Source organism: Antechinus flavipes, chromosome 2 (genome assembly GCF_016432865.1).
Source record: "Antechinus flavipes isolate AdamAnt ecotype Samford, QLD, Australia chromosome 2, AdamAnt_v2, whole genome shotgun sequence".
In the NCBI taxonomy this organism is placed as follows: Eukaryota; Metazoa; Chordata; class Mammalia; order Dasyuromorphia; family Dasyuridae; genus Antechinus; species Antechinus flavipes.
This window is the reverse complement of record NC_067399.1, coordinates 431,409,056-431,427,174: the sequence shown is the minus strand read 5'-3', so window position 1 is coordinate 431,427,174 and position 18,119 is coordinate 431,409,056. Positions and strand designations below refer to the sequence as shown.

Here is an 18,119-nt window from a genome sequence, read left to right as displayed (position 1 = left end):
TTCATTTCTCTAACAGTGATTTAGAGTATTTTTTCATAAGAAAATAAGATTGATTTTATTCATCCAAAATTTTTCTTTTCATAACCTTTGGCTATTTATCATTTGGGGAATGACTCATAAATTTGACTCAGTTGAGAAATTAAGTCTGTATTATAGAAACTTGCTGTAATTTTTTTTTTTTTCAGTTTTCTGCTTTCCTTTTAATCTTGGTTGTATTTTATTTGTGTAAATTGGAAAAATAAAATTATTTAGACAGTGGACAAATAAGGTTAAATATACTTATTATGATTACCCCCCAAATTTCTTTCAAATTAAAAAAAGGGAAGAATTATGAAATACAAAGAACGTTGTTGGAATGAAATAAGAGCACCTGACTCAAATCTCAACTCCACTACTTATATGTGACTTTCTTTTGTCAGATAATAAGTTGTCCCCAAAACTGGCGTCTTTGGGTTTATCAAATACTGGATTACTGTGGTCATTACTCACCGTGTGTTGTGTATTCATTCTCTTCCACAATTCTTATTTCTTGGCCAGTTCCAGATTTTTTTGGTGATTACCACTTTGTAATATAGTTTGAAATTGAGTATGGCTCGACTATCTTCCTTCACAATTTTCCTCCTTATTCCCTTGATATTCTTGATTGTTTTTTGTTCTTCCAGATAAGTTTTGCTAGTTTTTTTTTTTTTGTGTGTGATTTATAAAATAATTTTTGATAGTTTAATTGATATGGCACTGAATAAGTAAATTGATTTAGGTAAAATTGTCATCTTTATCATATTGGTTCAACCTCTATATGAGCAGTTAATATATTTTTTCAATAGTATTTTATTTTTCCAAATGTAAAGATAGTTTTCAATATTCATTTTTTAAAAATTAACACCTTTTATTGACAGAACCCATGCCTGGGTAATTTTTTACAACATTATCCCTTGCACTCACTTCTGTTCCGACTTTTCCCCTCCCTTTTTCCACCCCCTTCCCCACATGGCAAGCGGTCCTATTCAATATTCATTTTTGTAAGACTGTGTTCCAGATTTTTCTCTCTTCTTTACCTCTCTCCTAAACAATCTGATATTAAATGTGTGTAATTTTTAAACATATTTCCATATTTGCCATGCTGTACAAGAAAAATCAAATCAAAAGAGAAAAAAAAAATGAGAGAGAAAAAGCCAAAAAACAAAAATGATGAAAATATTATACTTCAAATAACATTCAGTCTCCATAATTCTCTCTCTAAATGTGGATGGCATTTACCATCCAAAGTCTATCGGAATTTTCTTGGATCACAGCATTGCTGAATAGAGCTAACTTTAGTATAGGTGATCATCACACAATCTGAGCAGTTAATATTTTTCCAGTTGTTTAGAGCTGATTTATTTGTGTGAAAAGTTTTTGTAATTGTATTGGTATGGTTCTTGGGTTTTTCTTGGCAAACAGATTCCCATATATTTTATAATGTCTATAGTTATTTAAATGGAATTTCTCTTTCTATCTCTTTTTCTTACTGCTGGATTTTATTATAGAAATGCTGATGGTTTAAGTTGATTTATTTTATGTTCAGCAACTTGGCTAAAGTTATTTATTTCAGGTTGTTTTTCCTTTGCTCCTTTAGGATTCTTCAAGTATTCCATCATCATTTACAGAGTGATGGTTGTTTTTCTTCATTGCCCATTCTGATTCCATCAACTTCTTTTTCTTGTCTTATTGCTGTAACCAGCATTTCTAGTAAAGTATGGAACATATTTTGAACCTTTTAAAAGGAAATCTGTCAAACCATGTTTCATGTGTCTCCCTTAATTCCATTCCAGTTTGCTGCACTCTGATCTGAGCTTTTTATCATTTTATCCTGAAATAACTTCCTACTTAGGTTCCATATTCTGTTCTGCTTTATCTAGTCCATTTTCCAGTATACATTTTCCTAACTAGTTTGTCTTAAGCAGTATTTTTATCATGTCACTTCTCTGTTTAGAAATCTTAAGTGACTCTTTTAGTTCTGGCATTAGAGTGAAACACTTTTGCTTATTTTCCTGGGTCCTATTCTTTCATAGTTATTTTCTCCTACTTAACATTCACTTTTTTCCCCTACTTTATTGAATTTTATTTTATACAATTCCAAATTTTCTCCCTCTGTCTGTTGATAAGGCAGAAATTACAATATCACTTATAAAAAAGCAAGTGATGTTAGAATAGTTTCCTCATTATCCATGTGCTGGACACCCTCTGTGTCTTTTGTTTTTCTTTCTTTGATTTGTATCTGATCTTGTGACCCTGAGAATCATAACATGCTAATGTTGTCCGTGGAGATTTTTGGACAAAAATATTTGAATAGTTTGCTATTTTTCTCCTGTATTAAGTCAAACAAAGATTAAGTGACTTGCCTAGGGTCATTTGGTAGTGGCTAAGGCTGGCTTTGAACTTAGGTCTCCCTGACTCCCAGGACTCTATCCCCTGAACTACCTCCATCTACCTTCTGCTTTAGTCTAATCTCTTCATTATCCCCTGCATGGCCCTATTGGTTCTGACCTTATCTGCCTAGAATTATGTTGTTCTGTTTTTACTTTGCTGCTAACTCACAAGGTAGCCTTTGGACACTTAATCATACTTGGCCTTGATTTTCTTAACTGTATAATACGTATGTTAGAATAGATAAGTTCCATTTATCTGGAACAGTCATATTGCCTCTTCCATGAAGTTTTCTGTCACTGCCTTTTCTTTTGTAATGCCGGAGAAACTGAGGCAAGACAAAGATTAGTTTTTAAATATTTTAATTGTAGAGAATTTGGACTAGTCAGTCGCATGGGACTCATGTCCAAAAGACATCCCACCCCCAGCAACTGAGCCAGAGGCCTTTTATATTTTTTTAGCTATGCAGGATAGATGGCAGATAAGGGGCCGGAGAGGTCAGGGATATTAGGTGGAGGACAAGCCATGATTCCAGGAAAGGATCATAACTTAGTCCTGACAGGATGGGGTCAAGATAAGAAGGTCAGAGGGCAAGAAGAGCAGTACTCAAAGGAGGGGGAATTATCTCAGCAGACATTTGAAATAAGGCATCTGGCGTTTTATGACTCATGGCATTTCAGGGCCTCTTTTCTAATTTAATTTCCCCAGTCCTAAGGAACAAAGGCATGGAGCTGTAATAATTTTATTCAGGGCTTAATAATTCAGGGGAAACTGAGGCATAACATTTTCCCATAATAATTCTGGGGAAACTGAAGCATAACATTTTGAACTCTAATAGTACTTTAGAGTCAGGCAATCATGGCATATTACAGTTGGAAAGGATCATAGGTCATCTAATTAAAAATTATTGGCATTTTATATTTTGACAGTGGGTTATTTATATCATGTTGTTTGTTGATAATTGTTTTAGAGTATTTTAGTATTTTAGAGTATTTAGTATTTAGAGTATTAATCAATATTCTTATCCTGCTAGCATCTAATTGTTCAAAAACGTTTTTATTGTTCACTTTCTTGGTATGTAAAATGGTGTATAGAATCATAATTGCAATTGTGCTGAAGGGATATTGAGGGAATACCATAGATAGTCTTCATATTTCACTCAAAGTTGTTTTTGCATATTTAAAATAGGGTCAGGCAGACTAACTAAAAACCTGAGATTTTAGAGCAGAAAGGGATAGTAGAGATCATTTAATTCTGATTTTTATCGTAGTGGGGAGGAAATTGGAGCCTCAAGAGAAGTACCTGGTTCAAGGTACTTATGAGTAAATGGCAGAGCCAGAATTAATATCCGAAGACTTCTGACTCCTAGTCTAGTGTCTTTCATTTATTTACTGCAAGGAAGAATTCTGAAGACCCAGGCACTTTGGTGTCATTTTGAGAAAATTATTTTAAAAGAGGTCTAGACTTAGGGCAGCAAATTGAGGCTGGAAATGTGAGCAGTCAGATCATTTCATCTTTTGGGTCAGTAGTTCCTGGATATGCAAAATGAGAAGTTTGTAGGCATAAATTTGAAAATCCTAAAAGGGCAATGTTTAGTGTTCATCTTAAAATTATATAAAAGCAGGTAAGTGGCTGTATTTAACCTTGAAAAACCTGAATTCAAATCTGATCTCAGATACTTACTTAGCTATATGAGCCTGGGAATGTGACTTAATCTCTATCTGCCTGCCTCAGTTTCTTCCCCAACTGAACAGATAATAATAATACCTACTTCCCAGAGTAGTTGTGAGGATAAAATAAGAAAATATTTGTAAAATGCTTTGGAAATCTTAAAGTACTATATAAATGCTAGCTATTACCACCATCATGATATAATTATATTGTGGTTTTTTTTTTTGTTTTGTTTTGTTTTTTCTTTAGGGCCTACAAATTCTTTGAAGTATGTCCCGTTGGTAACAGGATTAGCCTCTGCCCGAAACCTAGAACAATTAGAATTGGTTCGAGTTCCTTTTCTTGGAGGTCTCATCCAACATGTAGTTGAAGACAGTTGGCGATCAGGTATAGTCTTTCATTTTCCCTTAACTATTGCACAGTCCAAAGGTTAGTCCAAAGACTACCTTTTAAAATAAAATTTAAAAAATTAATTCCTCTTGCAGTTTTATTATTTTAAAAGGTCATTCATTTTGAATACTATAAAAATCAATTGTTAGTAATCACCTTTCTTGTGTCGTTATATATCTAGTTGAGAAGCAGTATAGGTTAGTAACTATAGAGTTAGCTTTCAAGTCAGGAAGACTTGTGTTTAAGACTCATCACTTACTCCTGATGACCATATGGTTCTTGGAGAAGGCACTTAATCTGTCAGTATTCTAGACAGACTTCTAATACTGTATGTTACAGAAAAATTGCTGGTCTTCATTAGTAAAAAACAGTTTTCTTACCAGAATCTTTCATCATGGAAGATATCCTAGGTTCTGAACCACCCTCAATCCCTAACTCCTTACCTCCCAAATGTGCTTGGTTAGGAAGTAAGACAAAGGAAATAGGCTTCCTAGTCGCAGAATAGGATATTTAGGTATTAGTAAGCTATTCAAACCCAGTACCGTAAAACTGATAATAAAAGTTCAAATTTGATGTTTTGTTGTTTTAAGTTTTACAAACTTTCCTCACAACTTTGTTCTGAAGATAGTGTAAGTGCTGTTTTTCTCATCTTGAAAATGAAGCTAAGATTAAGTGACTTGACCATGGTCCCATAACTAATAAATGTGAGTTGTGATTCAAGCTTAAGTCTACTGATTCCAAGCCTACTACTCTTTCTGCAGTGCTGTAACTTAGATTGATAACTAAATAGTAAGCTCAGAGAGCTGAGATTCCACATGAGGACCTCATAAGAAAGACAGATAACCAACTTTGATTAATACTTTTAAATAATTAAAGTTCTATTTAAATCCTCCAAAAGGGATTGAACATTCTGAAATGCTATAGCAGTTGTGTAAACACTAGATGGCTACTATCAAGGGAAAAGAGCTTCACAATTGGGCCTAGGTATAGATATTGTGACTATGATTTAAGTTTTTGCTTAAATACAGAAGTATTCATCACCAGAATATTGTCCTGTAGGATATTGTGCTAAAAACTTTGGAGCTAAAAAAAATCTTTTTTTTTGGCCACAGCAATCCATGGAGATCGGTTATTTAAAAGTATAAGAGAAAGTTGCCATCTATGTCAGTAATATTGAAGTTAAAGTATTCCAATAAAGGGAAGCTTCTAGATTTGTAAAACTTCCTTGAGGGCTAGAACTTGTTGATTTTTTCCTTGCTCTGAACATGAGGCTTAATAATGCTCTTTTGAATGAGTGAGATCCATATCAGATATGGGGTTAGAGAGTTGATAATTATTATTGATCTTGTTGCAACAGTGGTCAAATTTTGACTCAGAAGTGACCATCTCCAATTCCTCACTTTTTTTACCTTCCCATATCCAAAATGTTACCAAGTCCTGTTGATCTTATCTTCATAATATCCCTTCTGTCTTGGCATGGTTGCCAGTAGCAGGATCTGGTACAGAGACCTCATCACCTCATGCCTGGACTATTGCATAGCTTTCTAGTAGTCTTGCCTCAAATCTCTTATTCCAGTTCATCTTCCATTCACCTATCAGATTGATCTTCCTAAAGCAAAGTTCTGACCATATCATCCTTTTGCCCCCATTCAGTAAATTGCAGTGATTTTCTATTACCTCCAAAATCATATGATAAATTCTTTTGTTTAGCATTAAAAGCCCTTCATAATATATTTCCTGCTTATCTTCTCAGTCTTTTTATACCTTTCTTCCCTCTGTGTACTCTGAAAGTCGATCTTAGTAACCTCTTTTCTGTTCCTTACATATAATACTCCATCTTCTGACTCCAAGTAGTTCCATTGGCCACCTTTAATACTTCTTATCTCTTGCCTCCTTGTTTCTCTGATTTACTAATCCCAATAATTTCACTTATCCCACCTTTTACAAGAAGCCTTTTCCTGAACTCTAACCTTAGTCCCATTACCCTCAGATTATCTCTAATTTATCCTTAATTCATCTTATTTGTAAATAATTTTGCCCCTTCCTTCCTCTCCCCCCCAGTTTTTAGCGTAGTTCCTGGCACGTAATTAGTGCTTGCTGACTTATGATTCACACATTACCCAAAAGTCTGCAGATTTCTGAAATTCCTATTTAAATTTCCAAATTGCTTGACAAATTTACTAGCATTCTTTAGGAGCCATTATATAGTGTCCATTTTTGACATTTTTTAGAAAGTATTCTTTATTGTAACCAGCTTAAACAGGAATACTGGTTTAATTTCCACTGACTATAAAAATTTTCTGTATATACCATTATTTTGCCTCAAATGAAAAGTTTGAAGAAATAGCTAATTGGTCAAAAGAAAAGCATATTTTAAATTTTCTCTTTTCTCCCCTGCCTTGTCCAGGTGGTTTTAGAAATTTGCACACTATTGTTTTGGGAGCTTGCAAGAATGCTCTTGAAGTAGATCTTGGCTACCTCATCATCACTGCTGCTCGAAGGTATGCCTTCTTTTCTCCTCTCATGTTTCCCTTGTAGAAATTATTTACCTTTTTCTTTTAGACTGCTAATAGAAGAGTTTTTCAAGTAGGACATAATCATAGGTTCTGAAAAGTACTGTTTAAGTTACTAAGGAAAAAAGATATTAGTTCACAGGTGACTTAGCTGCTTTATAAGAATTATGAAGAGTGACTAGCTGAGACTATTCTTACTAAAGTAGCACCTTCTTATGTTGAAAGGGGAAAATCAAATATAACTATTTTCTTCATGGTTTCTCAGTGTTCTCATTCTTATCATGAATTGTGAGAAGTCTAGTAATCATTCTGAGGATTTATCTTTTGTATTTTATTTGGCTTGGCTTGTATGATATAATCCTTAGAAATTATTATTTTCATAATTGATGCACAAAAGCAGTCTATGATTTGAGTAAACCCTTTCTTGACTTTCTTTGATGTTGTCTTTGTATCCTTTTTTTTTTTTTTTTTTTTTTAAGGTTACATGAAGTTAGAATCCAGCCTTCTCTAACCAAAGATGGCGTTTTTTCTGCACTCAAGATGGCAGAATTGGAGTTCCCACAATTCGAAACCCTCCACCTGGGATATGTAGATGAGTTTTTACTGCAGTGTAAGACTATTCTACTTTTGTTTTATCCCTAAGACTGCTTCTCTTGAACCTTACCAGTTGAAACCTAAAGTTTTGATATACCGTATTGTCCCATATATAAGGTGATCTCAAACCTAATAGAATTTTACTTTTCAAAGAAGTTTCTTTATCTGTAAAATGAAGGAGTTGGACTGAATGATCTTTAAGGTCTCTTCTAACTCTAAATCTTATTTTAGGAAAACATTGTAAAATTAGAGTATTTGGTGGGTTTCTGTATTAGCTGTGGAACCATCATATGAAACATCAAAATGTTAATCAGTATAGCATCACCAACAAACAACAGATAAGCAGAAGAGAGTTGTTTGCAAATGTTGCTTGCACAGTTTTCTTATTTTCTCTCATTGCATAAACCCTTTTGCCATGAAGCTTCCTTTCCCCACAGTTTGTCTTTCATTTGCATTTATTATGCTGCATTTCTTGAAGTCTTTAATAGTATTCTCAAATAAGCATCCATTCCATGCCTGCAGTAGCCATTCACACAGTAAGCCCACTGAGGGTTTCTTGACTTTTCCAGATGGTGTTAGAGTATGATCTTCAGTGAGCAACCAGTCCATACGCTCTTTCTGCAGGTTGTCTTTGAAAGGCTTGTTCACAGCAACAACCTAGAACCTGCAGTTGGGAAGTCATCCCTTCAGGTATACTCATCAAAGTCATTATACATTGCACGAACTTATTTTCTTACCACATTGGTTAAATGCTCAGGAAAAACATTTTCTTTTATTTTGCAAGAACTCTGTACCTTCTCACCCATATTTTTAACCAGTCTCAAAAAAAAAAAAAAAAAAAAAAAGACCAAGAGTTAATTCACTGTTTTTCTTGAAATTCAAACCTAGCATTCTATTTGGTTACTATCTTGCCACTTTAAAGTGATGCAATTCAATTCATATTTTAAAAAGGTCTGAAAAGGGTTCTGAGGTCATTGATCATTATTGGGAGAGGGATTAGTGATTATTTTCAGTGTAGCAGTCTATATAGATTTCCCCTCCTCCCCCCCCCCAAAAAAAAAAAAAAAAGTTAGTGATGTTAACCTTGAGAATTTAAGCTCCTTGAGCATTGTTTTTGTTCTTGTAATCCCTGTTTTGTGCACTTAATAAATTTGTTGAATTGAATTGAGAAGGAAAGCCTGGGAGAAAATAGGAGTCAGAAATTACAGTCCAGGAAGCTGAATTAGAGTAGTAACTGCAAAGGACAGATTTAGTTTTGATGTAAGGGAAAACTTTGTAATGATTTAAATTGAGATGGCCCACTTTGGGAGGCAAAGTCAGTGGGTCCTTTCTAAGAAGTCTCTAAGTGGAGGCTTTGTGTATACCTGTCAGAGATGTAGAATTTTTTTGTTTTTGATAATAGGTTGGATAAAGGTGGATTTTGAAGTACCTTCCAATTCCCAAATTCTATATTCCACTGATTTATTACAAGCCTACTATGTGCAAAGTATCACTTGGATACCAGATACAACAAATTTGAATTCAGATATCTTCCTTGCCCTCATGATGTTTTCAGTATAATTAAGGGAGTAGGTTGCAAAAACAACTTATATATCTCATGTTGCATGAGTATAAAAAAGAGGTAGAAGCAAAATTCTGTCTAAGTTCTAAGGTGTAAAAAGTTCATAATTGATTAAAAGAGATAAGGCATTGTTTTAAAAAATGGTGAGAATTCAGTAGATAGAATGGAGGACAGTCTAGGCATAAGGAAAAGAAAAGCATGAACCGAAATTGGAAAAGCATAGTATGTGCAGTAATGATGGCCATTTGTATATTATGGTTACAGTGTAAAATTGGTGGGTGCAATAAGACAGGAAAGATGCAGTAATACTAACTTATCTAGGACTTTGAATGCCAAGCTAAGGAAGTTGAATTTTACTTAGTAGGAGGTTAGAGGAGAGATTTTAGGTTTCTGAGCAGATGAAGTAATAGGATAAGACTTACGCTAGTGGTACAAAAGAGGGAGTTTAGTTCCCTAGATTTAAACTGAACATTGTTCTGTATCCTCCTTACCTTCTGGTAGATTTTTACAAATTATTTATTATCTTTTTTTGTTGTATTTCTAGTTATAAAGTGATATTAGTAAAAAGTGTAACATCTGGTCAGCATTCAGAATTTAATTATGTCTTTTTTTATAAAATGAGAATGTAACATTAGATGGAAAAACAGATCTCTTTCTAAATATTCTGGAAGATATTGCTCAAAGCTAGTCTTCCAAAGATCAAATCCCCTTTAATCCTTCATCCTTTTACACCATCCTGGACTGTTTCTGAATTGGGATTTGGACTGTGCATCTGTTAACAATCTCCTTCGGAGCTTTGTATCTTTTTATAACTCCAAAACAATTTTAAAAGTGACCAGATATTTGACACTTGGATCTTAAAATTGGCATTGTGATTTCTTTGATATTTTGACTTTGTTATAATTTCATTCTTTTCTGCACAATCCTTGCAAACAGATTTGGCCAGTTTTGGAAACTGGACTTCCAAACTTTAAATTCTCATCTCTCAGTTCTCCACATTTCTTTCCTTCTCCATCCCTAAAGTCTTCCTAAGTGTCTCCCTCCTGAGATAGGTTCTAGAAAAGCTTTTGAGTCCATATGACCAGAAAAGGGCATCTGATCTCACTCCTCCAGAATATACGTAATATAGCGGACTTGCAGCTCTGTCACTTACAATACAACTGAAATACAACCCTCACAGGCAAGTCACTTAATATCCTGGGACCTTGGTTTAATTCTCTACAAAAGGGGAAACAAGATGATCTGTAAGGTCCTTTCTAACCCAAAATCTTATAATAATAACTGTGGGGATCTCATGTTTACACAATACCTTTTTAATTAATAGCCTTATAAAAATTATTAATAATTTTTTAGATGAGGAAATTAAAGCCCAGAGAGATGAATTGAAAATATTTCACCCAAGTTTACACAACCAATTTGAATTTGAATCCTTGTCTTTTGATGCCAAGTCCAGTGTTCTTTCTGTTAGATCATTTTGCTGTTCCCCCACCCCTTAAAAATTCTCCCATCTAGTCTTACCTTTTAAATATCCTACTTTAATCCCCATTCCCTCAACCCCACTTTTAGGAAGAAAAGATTAATTAAAAAGCCCTGGGAAAGAGGGTAACAAATTACATTCTTCCCTTCCATCCTCACCCCTACCTATTAAGGGGGGGAAATGTTATAGACAGAGTAGTCTATGCAGACTGATTATATTGTATTGCATATTGTCAGTGGTTCAAATAAGTTAATGCTTAAAAATGTCATCTCTCTCACCTCCATGCCTTTGACAAAGTCTGTCCCTTATTCCAGGATTGTATTTTCTCATCTGTATCCTTAAGAATCTTTAGATTCTATTAAAGTATCACTTCCTACAGGAAGACTGCACAGACTTCTCAGATTATTATCCTTGGAAAGGAGCATAGTATTCATTTTACCCAGTTCCCTCATTTAGCATGTGAAGAAGCTAAATCCCAGAAAGAAAACACTGCTGGGCCAAGGTCCTATCGGAACTTTGTAGGATAATCAAATCTTGATCTTCTAACTTCACATTTATTATTCTATCTGTTCTGTCGCACCTGCCTATTAGAATAGAATCATATGCTACATACTTAAGGAAAACATTGAACATTGTAGCTCAAGAAGTCACTTGGGTACTGGATGATTGAAATTAATTATGGAGAAAAGAAAATCAAGTTGTGTTGAGAATGAGGACAGACTTGTAGATATTGGGACAAGTGAAGATTGAAGGAGCTGAAAAAGCATATTTTCTCCCTGAAAGTAAAGGACAAGTCAGTTATTCACTCAGGGGTCCTCAAACTTTTTAAATAGGGGGTCAATTCACTGTCCCTCAAGCTATTGGAGGGCTGCACTATAGTAAAAACAAACACTTTGTTTTGTGGGCCTTTAAATAAAAAAACTTCATAAGCTTGGGTAAGGGGGATAATCGTCCCCAGCTGCTGCGTCTGACCCACATGCCGTAGTTTGAGGACCCCTGCCTTAGTTTCCTAATCTTTAAAATGAAGGCACTAAACGACATGGAAAGGTTATTTCTAGTTCTCATATTATTTAGATTATATAGTTAACTTCAACTAGTTGCACACTACTGTGCTGTAATTCTCTACTAGTGAACAGATTCTCAGAAGCCTGTGATGACCCTGGCTTCCACAGATGTTTTATTTTCACTCCACTGGATCCTGGTGGAAGAAAGCTACCTAAAGCAAGTGAGGCAACAATCTTTTGTTTGGGGGCTGTCCTGGGCACCTCTTTTATTACAGAGGGAATAATTGTAGCTGCATTTTCATGGGGACTTTAGAAGTGTTCTTAGTCTCCTGTTTTGTAATATGAATATTAGATTCCCAAGATCATAATTCTTGAATGTGAGCATAGTTATATTATTAGAATATTATTTTTTATTTTTTTAAGCCAGAACTGAAAACCTCACCTTATATTTTGGCCAATACGGTATATATATGTGTGTATATATGTATATATATATACATTTTTTTTTTATCTATTCTTTGGGGCCTCTCAGATGAGATGTCACATTCATTTTCTGTCTTCAATTTTATTGCTTTTATGATTGGAAATTAAAATTTTCTTACTTATATTTCTCAATATTAGGAATTTTTGTCCCATTTCTCATTATAGTGTGAAGATGTGCCTCATATGTTAGGATTAGTTTAGCTAAATGTGGAAAGGTTTGTCACTGGGCATTAACTATTAAATGATAAATTTATTTGTCCATAGCAACTCATAGAGGGATGTTAGGAGGACTTTTTATAATATGTATGAAATATTGGTATGGAGTTTAGCCACCAAGTTGAAATTTGGGATCCTTGAAATATTGAAGTATTATTAAAATTAGGTTTTTATATTATAAAAGAAACCTCCATGTAGGATAGGCTGAAGGTAGGAAATAGATTTTTTTTTGGTCTCCTAGAGTTTGACTTTCTGACATTAGTTTCTCATTCCAGGCAAAATGACCAATGCTGATTTGGTGAAGTATGGCTTGGCTGATGTTGTAGAAAATCCTGGCATCATCACAGATATTGGGATGAAGGCTGTCAATGAGGTTTTTTCCTGTATCAAATATCTACTCATTTATAATTGTCCTCATCTGCATAACCCAAATAATTGGATCACAGGTACTATAAACTTAAAGATGTAATTGTTATTGTGTAGACAAAATAAAATGACATCATCTCGAATCTATACTTCTAGAAGCCATTTCCTATTGGTTCAACCACATGGTCCATATTCATCTTGCTTTGTCCAGGAGCTACAGCTTCTTAGTATCCCCCTGTCAGAGACTAAAGGCACTTTTCATTTATGTCATGCTTTCTTCACACTAGTCCTCTGAATTAGTGCAAATATAATTCCTCACATCTATCAAATCAACTTAATAAAACATTTATTTTCCTTGAAGTAATCTCATGAAGTAAGTAACAATAGCTGACATTTATACAGTTCTTTAAAGCCAACAGATCTTATAACCTGTGACATATGTGGCTAAGTATCAGTTCAACTATTGCTACCTGGTTAGAGCAAATTACTTCATAGGATTTAGAACAGGAAGAGACTTGCGAGATGAATTTTCCTAACTCTGTTTTACAGATGAAGAAACTGAATGCCAATGAGGTTAAGTGATGTGTGCCCAAAGACATATGATATTCAGATTCAGATCTTCTGACTTAAAATGCAGTGCTTTTTCTACCATAGCATAATCCTTTAACCATAACCTATTTTAGGTTAATTAATATACCACAGTTATGCTTATTTTAAGTCAGTATAGGTTTGGGGGGGACTTTTTCCACATTTCTTCACAGCAGATCTCTAACCAATAAGTATGTTCCCTCTCTGTGGGGATCAGGGTCTTTGGTTTGGGGACACTGTGTTTAAAATTTACAAAGACTTGTCATCCAGACATTTATATACCAGAAATTAGATTCTAACAGACACATATCCCTAGAGAATTATAAAGAGACTTTTGGGATACCTTGACATTTGGTTGCTCTAGTAATGGAGCATGCTTAAATTGATGTTGGTATAGAAAGGTATTAAAAAGACTAGCTTTTGCCAATCTTTTATTTATTTATTTATTTTGTGGTGGTCGTTTAAAGAAGTATCATAGATAAGAGCTGCAGAAGCAGTTTGTAGTATAGTAATGTTGCATTTATAGTGAAAGATCTGAAGTCTCATCTCTTTTTTATAGATGGAATAGAGTGGTGAGGACTGGGCAAAGGAAAGGGAAATAATAGGAATGTGGGATCCTATTTTAGTGTAAAGAGCACAAGATTTAGAGGCAAAAGACATAAGTATGAATCCTACCTCTGTTATTACAGTTGTATCCTGCCAATTACAATTATATGATTTGCATATTAGAACCATCTTGACTTTAGACAAATTAATATCTCTTGCCCAAAGTTTCTTCATCTACTAAGAGGTTGGAATGGATGATCTTTGTAGTTCTTAAACTTCTAAAATTTGTCTGATTTATGACCTTTTCTTACTATGCTATGTTATTATGATAATACAACCTTTTAGCAGTCTGAATGCGTAGCAAGACTAAGGAAGCTTAAAACTTGAAATTATTCATTATTTCCTTCTGTAGACCATTCAAGATGGACACGGCTGGTTGACCTCACCTTGGTGAGATGTCATGCAGTTAAGCTTGAATCTTTCAGTCAATTCATTGAGTTGTTGCCAAGCCTGGAGTTCATCTCTCTGGACCAGATGTTTCGAGAACCACCTAAGGTAGATCATACTGGGATTAATTTTTTGGCTTGTTTTGAAGCTCAGGAATGAAACAAAACAATGTAATATAAAACAAGTATTCTGAAAATAGGTTCTTTTTTTTTTTTCTTTTTTTGGTGAAAGTTATAATCAAAGAATAGTTTTCCTTGAATGGAAAATTCTGTGAAAGTCACACACACAGATACAAAGTTTAGGCAACATAATGTTAGTGGAAGAAACTATAAACTGGAAATCAATAAACTTAGATTTTACTGTTGATTCTCCAAGTAGCATGCTGCATGACTAAGCCAGTTTCCCCTTTTTGTTTTCAGTTTCCTCATCTCTATATGGGGATTAGGTTAAATTATGTCTAAGTTCTAAGCAGGTTTATTATATATGCAGCTTGTAGGAATTATCAAAGAGAAAAACAGAAGAAAGAAGAGCACTTGGAGAAGTTAGAAACAGGCTAGAACTCTGAACTTTTCTGTTCATTTTGATGGCAGAAAACTTAAAGGTCCATTTCCATTCAAGTTATGGTGAAAGCCCTGATCTGCCTGTCTGCCATGCTTACTGATCCATCCTGAAAACCCTGTTCTTAGACAAAAGAGTTGAAGGCTAAAATGCCCAGTTGTGCTGAAACTTGACAACTTATGGGGAAGTTTATCTGATTAGCCCTTTCTTTTCTATAAGCAAAGAGTTTGACAAATGGTCTCCAGTATTCTTCCAGCTCCAAAATTCTACAACTAAGGAAATTCAACTTTTAAAGGTTTTTTGTTTGTTTGTTTATTTTACCCCTGAGAAAACTGAACCTACAGTTTAAATATACACATACCAGCTGATGATGCTTTCGTCATGTGGTCTGAACTATTACTATTCCTATGAGCATTCTGACCATACCAAGCTATAATATAATGTAGTTTAAAGATCATATATTTGGAGGTAGATTATCTTGTTTATATAGTTCTGAATCTTCTTCCCTTTGTGCCATTGGGAAAGTCGCTAATATTTTCTAGGCCTGAGTTTTCTTCCCTATAAAATGAGCAGGTTGGACTAGAGGTAGGTTTCTTTACCTGGTTAATATTGCAGGAAGTCTATGAATTTGGGTTGGGAGTAGTAGGGATGGAATATAAATTATTTTATCTAACTTCCTATTGAAATTTAATATTTCCTTCAAATATGATTTTTTAAGAATTGTTCTGAGATGGGGGATATAGCCTCACTAGACAGGAGCCTGTGACAGAAAAAAGGTTAAGAATTCCTGGCCTAGATGATCGCAAAGGTCCTTTCAGCTTTGAAATTATATGATTCTATGTAGCTTGAATGATACTGTTTTGGAGTATGACTTGCTGGATAAAGGGCAAATATTTGGAATAAAAACAGAATTGCTGTAAGAAGTCAATGCGGAATTGGATTTGATATTGGCACTCTGGAATAAGAAGTAGGGCCTTTATTGTTGTGGGAATTTCTTTGTCGTTGCCACAATAATCATAACAATAATGATAGTCTATTTCTGTCATGCTTTTAGTGTTCACAGAGTACTTCTTCCATGATGTAGTTTATACATATATTCTTTCCATGTTACATATGAAAAAAACAAGGTTCAGAAACTGATTGCCTTGCTCATAATCATACAGCTAAGTCATTTTTGGATCCAGGCCTTGAATACAGATTTCCTGCTTAAAATACAATTTTTTCCCTATGGTACTAATTGCCATATCCTTTGTCCTTGAAAATCAGAGGCAATACAGTCACATAAAATATATAAAAGAATACTAAGCTGAATCATATGCAATTTCAATATAAAAAAACCTGCAGCTCAAAAATTATCTTTTCATATTTAAACCATTAAATTCTTTTGCGGGGATATGTAACATTTAGAATAGTTTAGTATCAGGAAAAAGTTAGGAGATAAAAATAATTTGAATTTTCACTTTACTAGGTATTTGGAGTAATTATCCCCTTGTCATTGATATCTGGCTATCTGTTTCCTTAGGGTTGTGCACGTGTTGGTCTGAGTGCAGGTACAGGGATTGGTGTTTCATCAGCCCTTGTGAGCAACCAGAATTCCAACAATGAAAATGACAATCATCAAAACAACAACCCCAATGTACCCAACAATAATCCCCAACAGGCCAATGATCAGAATGAGGAGAATGAGATGCACCAGGATGGACAGGCTGAAGAACAGCAGATTGCAGCTGAGGGTAACCCTGACCTTTTGTGAGCTCCAAACAGAAATGGTTTTTATTTTGCAATTTATCTTTCTCCTCAGGTCCCACCCACCTTTTTTCCTTTTTCATTCCTGGAAATCATCACCTTTTACTTGTAGGTTCGCAGATGGAGCAGATGGGGGAATAAACATTCCTTGTTTTGTTTGCCTTTGCAAAACCACAGACTTGACAGGAGTTCATTTAAAAAGGGCCGTTCGTCTGAAAAGGGCCATCCTGTTCTGATTAACTGCAGGCTCTCTAGTACCATATATTAGAACACAGTAGCTAAAGAAAAACCTAATGTGATTTGTAAGAGTTTGACTTTGGGAAGTCACTTAACTTTCTCCTTGGTCCAATTTCCCCATCTGTAAAATGAAAAGATTAGATTCGACAAACTCTGAAGTGCTTTCCAGCTCTAGATCTTTGATTTAGAAACAAATATCTCGACAACAAGAGGAATTTAACCACGTCACACTATATCTGGAATAATGTGATCACTTTGTAATGCACTACATGCTACTGACAGTGTAGACAGAAAATGAGATTCTATAAGAATTAATGAAAGAAACTAGGGGTGTTCAGTTTGGACTAAGGAGATAAGGGAAGAAATGGGAGCATGCTTTTGTAACTTTTGAATGTATGAAGAGTTGTCATATGAAAGAGGAGTGGGATTTGTTCCACTCGGTCCCTTTAGTCCAAGAGACCAGAACTAAGACATTGCAGAGAGATTATATAGAGATATATTTTATCTTAATATAATGGAAAACTTTATGACAGTTGTTCTAAAGTGGAATGGATGAACTTAGAAATTAGAATTCCTTCTCTCTTTTGGTCTTCTAGAAAAGGCTGGGTAATCTTACATTTGCAGAGATTGTAGAGAGAATTAATTCTACATTTGGGTGGGAGGTTGGATGTTATCTTTCAGACCTTAGATTGAGCAACTCCAGCTATTCTCACAGTAGTTAGTGAATATGTAGATGCAGGGATATAAGAAGGGGATGAAGTATAGGAAGTCACAAATGGAATTGACCATTATTGAGAAGGGAAGAAGTTGAAAGTTCTTACAGGGATAGGGGTTGAAATGTGTAAGCAAAGGTAATTAATATAGAAGGTTGGCAAGAATTTGGTCTAGTTTAGTTTAGCTCTACATTATAAAAATTAGGCATGATGCTATCTTTTACTTCCTCCTCACAGTGGGGAAGAATAACATTGTTTTCTATGGACACTGAACATCAGGTAAATCTTGTCATACATATGGAGATTGCAAAGAAGGGTCTTCATAAGGGACTTAGGAATTGGACACATGAAAATTTGAGTGTACCTGCTCTTTCTTTTGTCTCTCTGTCTTCCCATAAATTACGTGCAGTAAGTTTATTCTCTTAACCTTTCCCCCCCCCAATTTGACCATTTGAGCTGTGAAGAGACTCATTTCTCCTGGATATTTTGTGTTGTGTACCTACAAGAACTTACTTCACCTCAGAGTCTTTAGTGGGGACAGATCACCATACTGTTATGTAAACTGACTTCATAATATTATTCTTTTATTGTCTTGTGTCTGAT

At 34.6% G+C, this 18,119-nt stretch overlaps 1 protein-coding gene across 1 annotated transcript in view; it reads left to right on the top strand.

Moving 5' to 3' along the window:
• Window positions 1–18,119, top strand: part of FBXO38 (F-box protein 38) — a 113,143-nt gene that overhangs the window by 55,801 nt on the left and 39,223 nt on the right. The window contains exons 8-13 of the mRNA XM_051978954.1: window positions 4,327–4,464; window positions 6,875–6,968; window positions 7,460–7,590; window positions 12,591–12,761; window positions 14,228–14,370; window positions 16,343–16,553. Of these exons, the coding sequence (XP_051834914.1) occupies window positions 4,327–4,464; window positions 6,875–6,968; window positions 7,460–7,590; window positions 12,591–12,761; window positions 14,228–14,370; window positions 16,343–16,553 (888 nt within the window). The remainder of the gene's footprint in view (window positions 1–4,326; window positions 4,465–6,874; window positions 6,969–7,459; window positions 7,591–12,590; window positions 12,762–14,227; window positions 14,371–16,342; window positions 16,554–18,119) is intronic.